At 54.8% G+C, this 10,931-nt stretch overlaps 1 protein-coding gene across 1 annotated transcript; it reads right to left on the bottom strand.

Moving 5' to 3' along the window:
* Positions 1–7,635: 7,635 nt before the first annotated feature.
* Positions 7,636–8,333, bottom strand: SMIM33 (small integral membrane protein 33). Its single transcript, XM_075057174.1, has one exon. The coding sequence runs from the start codon at positions 8,331–8,333 to the stop codon at positions 7,911–7,913; it is 423 nt and encodes a 140-aa protein (XP_074913275.1). The 3' UTR covers positions 7,636–7,910.
* Positions 8,334–10,931: the final 2,598 nt, after the last annotated feature.

Here is a 10,931-nt window from a genome sequence, read left to right as displayed (position 1 = left end):
GCACTGGCCACCAGTTGGAAAGGAGGAGAAATGGCGAGTAAGTCCAGCGGTTGTCCCCTGCATTGCCATCGCCAGGGGACAGCCGGGAGAGCCAGCTGCTCCCCGGGCTGAAACGCTCAGCCCGGAGCAGAGCTGCCGCCACCGCCGCAGCTTCGGCCGGGGAGCAGCGTCCGGCCGGCTGGGCCGGGAGGTGGACCAGCCGTGTTTCCTATGGAAACCCCACCTACAGGAAAAGGGAGGACCGGGCTGGTACAATGCTTGGGCAGGGTGGGGGCTCGTGGGGCAGCACGCTTCCCAGCTGGGAGAGGGGTGTGGAAGTGCCCTCGGTTCCCAACCTGCAGGGACCATCACCCCTGCTTGCTGTCACCTGCAAAACGCATTTTACAGAAGGCACGAATCCCGCAGACAGTCCCTAACCCGTCTGCAAAGCCTCACGCGTGCTTCAGGAAGATGTCTGCAATGACCAGCGATGATGGACTCCTTTGGGTTAATGCAAGAGCAGACTTGTTCCCTGTGCCGTTAGATTTCTGACTTTGATTTATTTTCATTTTGTCTAAATCCAGCACGTAATCCCTGCTCCTTGCTCTGCCTTTTGCTGTTGATTTTGATGGCAATGTGCCCACGTCACCTTTTCCAACATACAGCTTTTGATTATGTCACTGCTTCATTTTCATCTGGACACACCAAAATGAGCTAATGAGTCACTGGGAGAGTTGCCATGTCAAACACAGGCAGGTGGGCACAAGGGAAGAAAGGAGGCTCTGGCAGATGCGAGCTGTGTCCTGTCAGGCCTCTCCCCATACCCTACGTCCGTCTGTCCTGGCCAGCTCCCCCCATCTTGGCATATGCTCTATCCCCAGCTTGGCTCTGCTTTGATTTCCCCAGCATCACTCCTCACCCAGCGCTGACTTTGCACCACCAAACCCCTTTTTGCCTTATTTCAGTATCTTACCCAGAGCCCCCACCCTCGAGCAGCCCCCGCAATGCTGCACGCCCGTACCACCCGCTCACTGGCCAGCTGTGCACACGCATGTGCACGCAGAGGTACCACAGCCTAAAGCTGTTTCATATGTTCCTCCTAAGCAGGCAGGGGAGCAGGCAGCCAGCTGCCTGCAGAGCTCAGTTACCCCAAGCTGGGCTGTACTTTGGATCTCAAGGTCAGGGGAGCAGGACAGGGAAGACGTTTCCTTGGCCATTACAGAGAGCAGAGCATCCTTGTGGTGCGATTTGATTCCCACCAGCCCCATCATCTTTATCTTGGCCCTCACATCTATAAGGCAGCCTCAGCAGCTGCCATTGGTGTCCCACGCCTGCATTGCCTCTCTCCTCCTGCCTTTCCAGCCCCATACCTCCATCCTATTCCCATCCCTCCGTGCTCCCCTTACAGCTCTGATTTTCCCAGTTGAGGCTTCCCATGGCCTGCCTGCCCTCCCAGTTCCCAGCTCTCATTGCTTGTCTTCTATTATGGTAAATTTTAATGCCATAATGAACAGCAAAAGCAAACCACCACCAGTGCTGAGCAGCCGTTTCACGCCGGGGAGGTTAGTGCCACCACTCGGCACACCAGGAGGAAGGGCCGGTGCTTGGCCGTGGCAGGGGGTGGCAGAAGACCCGGTGCTATTCCTGGGCTTGGCCCCAGCTCCAAGTGACCTTTGCCAAGTCATTTCCCTGCTTTGTGCTCTCGCTTCCTCCTCAGCTGAGCAAAGCCAGCCCGTGGGCTCTCCAGGAGGGATGCTCTCCCACTCGCCGGCTGCCCGCGGAGCTGCGGATGGAGAAGCGGATGTCTCCCAGCCCGTGCTCCGCTTTTGAGTGAGGGGATTGGAAGGCTACTTCCTTCTGGGGGGAAGTCTCATCCTTCTATCTCACTTTTTTTATGCCTTTCCTTTTCAGGGATGGAGAGGAACAGAAGAACCACACTGAAATATCACCAAGGAAAGGAAATAAATGCCTGAGAACTGTGGAAGTTCCCCAAAGAGCCCTGTAAGACATACCCTTCTCCCTACTGCCTCCCAAGCCGTCTGCAGAACAAGCCAACCTCACCAAGTGCCCCATGTTTAACCCACCACCGATGCAACAGGAGGTTTATTCCCCCCGACACCAGCACCCACATGTGCTGGACCCCGCTTGGTGCGGCCCCTGCCCCACCAGCCAGAGGGAGGATGCCCCTTTAGGCTGCTGCAGCCCAAAACTGCTCCTTTTTCTCCCCAAAGGCAGGGAGGCAGATGGGATTTTGAGCACCAGTTTGCTCAGTCACCACAGGGAAAGGCTGATGTGACGGTCCTGAGCACTGTCCCCCGCACCACCCCCCAGCTGTGCTGTCCCCAGTCTGGCTGTACAAAAACCAGCACTGGTGACAGATCTGGACTGCCCAGGAGAAAAGGAGCCAGAGGAGCTAATGCATTAATTATTACAATACTTCAGGAATAAATCCCTACAGACTAGACCTGTGACCCCAAGCCATCAGGGCATTAGCGGTTTGCAGGGAAGATGGCTGCAGGACACTGCAAAAGCATTTGCTGAGCTGCAAACCACACCGGACACATCTTGGTGGAAGATGGACAAAGTAATGCTAACAAAGAAAAGGAAAATGGGGTTGAGCCGAGACTTTCCAGAAGCACAGACAGTAAAATAAGATCTGGTGCTAAAAACAAAACACGTCTCCTCCTGTTTCCTGTTCGCACACAGGCAGGTTTCCAACATGCAGGTGCTTCAAGACCTCAGTAGACAATGTGTCTATGAACATAAAATTTCCCCCCTAGGAGGTTGGCTGCACCTAAAACATTTCATTTAAAGCTCAGAAAGAGCATCAGTTATATCCAATTATTGCAGTAGTATTCTTCAGCTTCTGCATGATGCTGTTAGTGCCCAAAGCAGATGTAAATGCTATTTACTGGTGTGAATATCTGGCTCCTCTGAAGCTCAGTTGTTCTCCAGGCTCCAGAGCAAGACGTGGACACAGGGGACACCCCAACCTCCCAGGAGTGCAGAGTTGTACTTGAGGCACCACACACTCGCCATCCATCACATGGCAGAGAGCAGCCCAACCACGTTATTTTGAGCTCCACTGCACAGCTGGTGGTCTTCAGGTTTTTTTGTCATTTGGGGTTGGCTTGGTGTTAACTGGGAACCACAAGCTGTGCTGCACATCACCAGCAGGCTGCATAGGGCAACAAAAAAATGAGAAGGGAAGGGAAATTTTTTTCAGATCTAATAATGAAAAATTACATCAAAAGGAGAAGAGTTCAAAATGAGCATGACTAAAGATGTACCAAGATTTGGCCTCATTAGGGTGCTCAGGGCTTACCATATCCTGTGGACCATTCAGAGAAGCAGGACTCGGTCTCATCTCTGTTCCACAGCTGCTCCATGGGGTGAAAAAAGGTATCTGAGGGTCAGGACACAGAGGCCATAGACAACAGGACGCACCCTGAGGTGGGACGCTCTCTTCCAGGCTCGGCTCTGTATCTCAGAGCACCATCCTCAGCAGGAGGATGGCTGCAAATCTAAATGGAGCAAGTAAAAGCATGGCTGCTTCTCACCAGCTGGTACCCTTACACCAGGGATCATGGTTTATTTTTCCTCAACTGTCCCAGTTTTCAGCCCTTCAAAGACAGGCTCTGCTTCTCTAGAAGCGTCACTCCCTTTTCAGCAGAAAAAAAAGTCATCTTAATCCATCTCTGTGCACCTCTGCACCCAGATGGGTGCAGATGCACAAGGTGGCCCAGGACCTGCCCCATCCTCAGCTGCCTGCAGGGACTGGGGAGGCTCCTGGGGGACCTTTCTCAGGAGGAAGGAAAAGATTCACCCTCTCACACCAAGACAGCAAGTACACAAACCTGCAAGAGACGGATGGGCTTTCTCTCGGGAGGCCCTGGCTCTCCTCGTGCTCATCTTCTCCGCAAAATCAGAAGGTGACGCTGGCCGAAAGTGACCTCCACGTACCACCTGGACCAGCCTCCCACCCCAGTCAGGTCCCTTTTGGGGCTGGCTCGCTCAGGACTTCCCCCTTCATCCCAGTGCAGACTTCTCCGTATCACCTCGCAACCTCCTCCAGCAACGCCTTCCTTGCGCTGGGGAGCCTAAGACCAGGCACATCCCTCCCAACACAGGCTAACCCCAGCTACGCTCTCACGGATGCTGGAGAGAAGCAGGAGAAATGCCCCCACACACACACCCCCCCCCCCAGTTCGCCGCCCGCCCAGCGTGCAGTGGGCCGCCTCCACCGCCAGAGCCCACTGCTGCTCCGCGCTGGGCTCTGCCACCGGCCCCCGGCCCCCCCCGGCCGATGGGCAGCGAGGGGCAGAGGGGCAGAGGGGCACCCAGCTCCCAGCGAGCAACCGACCTCTAACGAGAGGGTCTCTGACCGCCCCCACCCCACGGCAGAGGTCCCGGGGGGGGGCTCAGCTGGCTGCCGGCCTCGCAGGGAGGCACCGGCTGATGCCGCAGCTCCTCTCCATCCTCTGCTGATGCTCTGGATGCCTTCTCTCAATTTTGCACAATTTTAGGCAATCCTGTAGCAGCAGGAGCAGAGCCTCCTGCAACCCTAGCTGTAAAAAAAAAAACCTGCTAAATGCTCCTGGGAGCTGTGTACCGGTGCAGGGGTTATATAGGTGCTCGCCCATGCAGCAGGTGGACACCCTAATTAGGAGGGAAATAAAAGGAGGTGCAGGCAATCCCTAATCAGGTCAGAGTCAGTGGGTGGTACAGCAGTAGCAGCAGCTTTTAAAAGCTTTCTAAGGCAGCAATCTGGCTTCGAGAAAAGCAACTAACTGCAAAGTCTCTGCCAGATCCTGCTTGCTGTGCTCCAGGAGCTCCCCTGTGTAGAGGGTATGATAATGAGGGTTATTGTTGCTCTGCATTCATAAAAAGATTATTGTTAAGGAGGGGAAGAAAGTTATAAGAGAAATAAATTGGAACAAGCTCAGTGTTTGAATAGAGAGTAATAATGTTATGATAATTTGCGTGTACAGCCTCTGCCACTTGAGAACCCTAATGTATTTTATAAAGTCTTGCACTACAAAGAGCAATCCTATAAGTGGATAGCAGTAGAGCTGGCCAAATATAAAAGAGGAGAATCTGTAAAAATGACATTTTATTGTGTAGAAGAAAGCAATGAGAAGCAGAGTTGAGATATAATGCTTGGTGTCCTTCTGGAGGAGAAAGCTGGCAAAAGCTTGTCGCTTGCTTATATGATCCAGTTTGCTATTAGGAGTTTTAGTCTTTTTTTTTCCTGTATTTCAAAAGGCTATATCTAAATATTTGTTTGCAAATGAAATACACAGAAAAAATCCTGATTGCCAGAACTTCAATACTAGATCTTTCCAGAAAAGGTCACATAGAAGAAGGGGCTGCTGACAGCTCCTGGACCTGGCTGGAGGGATCAGAGCACAGGACAAATACAGGGGAAACTGGAGCCCCATCAGCACCACCGTTCACTGCCAGTTTTATTTGCTTTTAGTTTGACAACCTGAAATACCTGAACAATGGCAAAGCATTTTGCAACGGTGGGGTTTCCCCAGCTGCTCCGCTGTATAAATGATAGATCTAGGCCACAGCACGCTGTAACATAAATCAGACCTTTACAAGTCCCCAGCGGCTGCAAATCAATGAGTTATAGTAATAATTACCCATTTTATCTTTCTCTTTATTAATATTTAGACGTTTTTAATCTTTTCTTTGCAAACACGATGTTTCCCTGCTGCGGTTGTCCTTCAGTGGGAGCTGCAGTGAAAGCTCCTGTTTCTTCGATTAAAGACTTTGTCTTGAACCAAGCTGCTCCCTGATCTGAAACGACACAACCACGAAAGCCGGGTGACGACTCTGCCGATTCACCCTGGACGGGTGACGCCGTCTTGGCGCATAGCCGATGTCCCCGAGACACGGTGTAGCCGGTCTGGGTACCACAATGCGGATCTTGTGATGGTTGTAAGGGGTGTTCTTAAGCTCTTAGACTGAGCCTTCACCCTTGGCACGGCAATGACCTGGCTTATCACAACCTATGGCCGTCATTTAAAGAGATGTCCCTGGGGGGTGGTTAACTCTTCAGGTGGTGCTGCTAATTAGGGACGTATAAATTAAAAAATAAGCCCTGTGTCAACATGCAAAGGGTGGTAGGTCTCTCAGTGATTTTCAATTGAAATGACAGACCTTATCTCCTCTAACACAGGTCAGGAAAGCTGATAATGCACTATCACCTCTGGAAACAAAAGGGAAAAAATCAAAACAGAAAACAACCCCCCCTCAAAAGTAATATAAATTATGTTTATTGTAAAGACAAAAATTTTCCAGCATGTCCAACCACTACTTAGCTTTAAAGTAAGTGAGAAAAGAAGCTGGAAATAAGTGAGAGGAAGGATGCTGGAGCATCTGCCATGCCAGAAGTAACTCCAGCACCCAGAGGAACAGGTAAAAGACCCCATTTCTTGTCCAACAGTGCACAGAGGGACCTGTGCTGGGGATGCAGCTTAGGATGGACATGGATCTGGCTTTTTTGTTCTGGATGGGGAGAGGAGAGGCAGGAACCATATTTTGAATCCAAAGACTATTCAGCAGAATAAATCCTTGAGGGTGATCCCAGAGGCTGCACTCCTCCCCCAGGGATTGTCCTCTAAGCCCATGCACTTAAGACAGGCTTTGATGTCCACCTTCCACCAAGTGAGGAGAAGCATTTGCCACCAATTTCTTCTCCAAAGAGATGCCCAGCACTCTAGCAGCAGCAGGACTCCCAGGGTGGAGGGGGTCACCATGGTCTGCTATCACCAGGAGCTTTACAGGGCTCAGGATGATGTTTCACCCCTCCGTCTGCTCCCTCTGTGTCACCTCAACGAGCTTCTGCCCAGGGTGACCGAGCCACATCAACATCCATCCCAACAGGGCTGGCTATGCTGACACCACCACCGTTCCCTCCTCAGCTGGGACGTGCCCTGCTGCTTCCAATGCTGAAATCACCCAAGTCCCCAGGTAGAGCTTCCCTTGGCACAGGGACAGCAGACAGTGATGGGGACAATGAAGATGCCCACAATGAAGATGACCTCAGGTCTCCCCATCCCTGCCATTGTGCGCGGAGATGCTGCAGACTCTGCCCAGAGATGCATGCCTTTCTCCACCAGTGCCAACACTTGGAGATGTTCAGCCAACTGCAATGGGTGGCTGATGTGCCGTTATCCGTTGTCACCTCTCCTGCCTCTGCCGTGTCACCTCTCTTCTCCCACCCACCTCCACTGGGTGACCAGACACGTTGTCCTCTGCTGCTGGCTCCACCACTCAAGCACCAACAGGGGTTCGGGTGCTGCCTCCTTTCCTCTGGCTGTTTGCCACAACGGGCTGACCCCACTGCCGGGGCTGGCAGAGGGAGGACGGTGTTTCAGCCCTCCGATGGAGGGAAAGGGGCTGTGGCATGGAGGAAAAGAGGGGCTGGAGGCTTTCTGTGCCATATGAGTGGCACAGTGAGGACACCGTGGATGTGGAAACACCTTTAATCTGGAAAGCGATCCCAGATGATGTAAATTCCAGCTCCTGCCAAGGGGCCAAGCATATGCCCAGAGCTCCTCAGCTGGGGCAAGGACCAAGACGGCTCTCCTGGGCACTCCCAGACAGTGTGGGACAGAAAAAACCAGAAGAGATGCTAACGCTGTCCTACATAGGCTTACCCAGTCCCAGAGTCTGGGCTGGGGACCCAGCTCTTGCCTGGGGACAGTAGTGTCCCTGGGCTGGACTTTTGGGGCCTGATGATGGGTCACTGCAGTGACCCAACCTTCTGTCTGAGCCTACCTGGGGAGAGACACCATCCCAGGGAGCTAAAACCTCCACACGCTGGAACCGGTGAGTCTTGGGCTAAGCTAACATCCCGGTCACTATTTTTCCAGCGGGACATGGTCCCTTGAGTCCTGCCCAGGTGGCCCACAGCCTTGTCACAGGTACGTGATCTCGATGACGTTGGGCTCGGCGCTCCCGCAGGGAAGGTGATGTTTGCAGGAGCACTGGCAGCTCATGCCGGCTGCGTCCGTGCCACCCGGCTCCTGCTGCCAGGGCTGGGCAGGCAGCTTCTTCTGGGAGCCCAGCTTCTTCCAGTCCGTGAGGTACACTCCATTGTCCAGGTCCTGCGGCATGGGCTCATGGTAAAGGGTGATCTGGACGGTGCGGAGGTGAGGGCCGTAGTGCACCACAATGATGATGAAGACGGCCAAGAGGACGAAGATGACGACGATCACGGAGATCATGGGCAGGGCATCGGCTTTCTTTGTCACGCTCCTGACAACGGAGGTAGGAGTGAAGGCAGCTGCGTCCTGGGGCTCGGGCTGTCTCAGCTGGCTGCCGGGCACGGAGGTGTTCATGGCTGAGCAGGCTGAGCTGGGACAGAGAGACACAGGGTGGAAGGGGGTGACCACCGAGCAGAGGCCGTCCAACGTCCTTATCATCTCCTGCCCTCGGGTCGGCAGCTCCTGCCTGCACTTGCAGCTGCCGGGAATGGGACCGTCCCGTACGTGCTCCCTCCCCTGGGCTCGTGGGACAGGATAAATTTTGGTGGTTACAGCTGGGGTTGTGGGGATGGTGCCCTGGACACGTTCAGGCAGGGAGGCAATGCCCTGCATCCCCTTGTCCTGGACACCTCTGGTGGGGAGGGGGGGCCTTCCCTCCCTGCTGCACCTCGCGCCCCAGCTGCGGCCAGTGCTGGGAACGGGGAGCCCCAGGAGGGGACCCCTCCACCCTCCCCTCTTCATCCCCAGCCCCGCAGCGTTAATCCAAAACCAAACCCCACGGGGACCTCCCTGGGAGACCCAACCCCACCAGAACACGCCAAGGGGCACCCCTCGCGACAGCCGCCAAACCCCACGGGACCCAGCACGGGTGGGAGCAGGGGGCAAGCGGGGGGAAGAGGAGGGAGGGAGAGCCCTCCCCAGCCCCGCGGGGGTACCTCGGCGTCCCTGCTGCGTGGGAATCATCGTCTCCAGCGGCGAGGCTGGGAAGCCGAAGGCAGGACCAGCAGAAAAACCTCCGGGATGGTTCTCGGGTGTAGGTGCAGCCAGACTTACCTCAGCAGCTGCCACGTCACGATCGGCCCCACACCCCCCCGGGGTTCCCCTGCGCAGAGGAGGAAGCGCCTGCTCATCCCGCAAGCAGCAGAGGTGCTCCCTCACCTAACCCGGTGCCACATCAGCGCCGCCGTCCCCTCCCTCGCTGCCACACACCCTCACTGGGAAAAAAAACCCTCCTCTTGCCCGTTGCAAGACAAGCGCCCTTTTGTTCGGGGAGAAAGCACCTACCGCCCCTTCGGCTGCACGCACGCAACCCCCGGCCGCCTAACTGCAGGAAACCTCCCTCCTTCCACCAGCCTTGCGTTAAAATTTCATGCGGTTCAGGAATCGGTGTGAAAAAAATCACCCTTCTGCACGTGAGCTCTTTGCACAGCCCGGCAAAGCGTATCCACGCAATGCTCCAGGCTGGAAGGACCCTCGCCCTGAGCCATGATGCAGCCCCAGGGTTGATTTTTTTCTGCCGGGGGTCCCACTGCTGCAGGAGGACCATCCGTCAGCACTGCTACAACCGGCAGCGGTGTGAGTCCACGGGGAACTCCAGACCCTGGGGCACACTCAGGGTCACAGGCAGGAGCCAGCGCCAGGTCGGTGCTCGCACGTCTCTCCCCTGGCACGCTGACCACACCAGCAAGGCTGCAGGGATGCCCTCGAGTCTGGCAGCGTTTACCCTCGCACGCAGACGGGTACCATACCCCTGGTCTGGGGATGCCGTGCAGTCAGACCCTCTGCCACCCGGGGGGACCCCGCGCACATCTCAGAGCAGAAAAGATGGATCCTCCAGAGCTTTATGTCTGCAAAGTCATTAGGAAACACGTCTCCCCATCTTCCCATCCCAAAACAACACTGCCCTTACCTGAAAGCTCTCAGCAGACAAGCCGGGCTGAATATGTGGGTTCTGTTTTTCCTGCACATGGGAAGGTTGGGATGGGAAATGTCTCTTCCCCCATCCAGCTGAGCGGCCGCAGATTTGGCTGCACATTAGAGCTTCTGGGAATTTGCACTCATTTCAGGATTCAGTAAAACCTTAATCTACAGCATAATCTCTGAGCACCACATCTGTGCAAAAGAGAGAAAAATGATGGGGGAGGCTGCTAACAGAGGGTTTGTAAAAGCAAAGGCTGCTGTGGGATGCTGGCTGCTTTTGGCCTGATGGTCTGCTGTAGGTGTTTGAAAAGACCCACTGAAACACAAGGAGCTGCACAGAGCATGGGAGATCTCTCCCTCCGTTCCTGCCATCGTCTTCTGGCCATGGAAAGCAAGGACGTTGCCAGCAGCAGAAGACACCGCCTTGATGTGCTCCATGCAGTGAAGCAGCAGCTCTGTTGCCCTCGGCTGAGGCTCTGCAGCTTTCCAGGGGGGCTGAGGGAAGGGGCTGGACCAGCACCTCGAGCCAGAGGACACAATCCTGTGGATTTGCATCCTGAACACCGACACGGACCCTCCAAGATGGGCAGACACAGGAGCCTTTCCCACATGGGGACAGTAAGACCCTTCTTCTCCCCCCAAACACCCGTTCACATCCAATACAGGGCAACTTGTTACCTCTGAAATTCAAACTATGCCAGGATGGGACAGACAGACAGCACGTGCATAAACAAGTGCATCACAAGGCTGGGGCCAAGAAACCAAATGCCCCAAATCCCTTGGGCTGGATGGGGGGCAGAACCAGCCCGATTTCCCAGTTCCTCCCCTTGTCAAGGAACTGGGGTTAGGGTAAGTCAAAGCCTGCCGTGTGCTGTGTCCTGTGGGGAAGGATGCTGCTGCTACCTGAAAAACAGCGTCCCAAAGCCAGCATCCCAAAACCAGCACATCCTGGTGCCCAGACTTGCTGGAGCTGCACAGGGAGGTACGGGTCATGGGCAGCACCAGCTGCTGAGTTACCCTGGCCCCACGAGG

This window comes from Buteo buteo, chromosome 24 (genome assembly GCF_964188355.1).
Source record: "Buteo buteo chromosome 24, bButBut1.hap1.1, whole genome shotgun sequence".
NCBI lineage: Eukaryota > Metazoa > Chordata > Aves > Accipitriformes > Accipitridae > Buteo > Buteo buteo.
This window is presented reverse-complemented; position numbering and strand designations above follow the sequence as displayed.

What these genes read in the sequence shown, in the direction of transcription:
- SMIM33 (XM_075057174.1), bottom strand. Translation starts at nt 8,333, where the DNA reads ATGAACACCTCCGTGCCCGGCAGCCAGCTGAGACAGCCCGAGCCCCAG.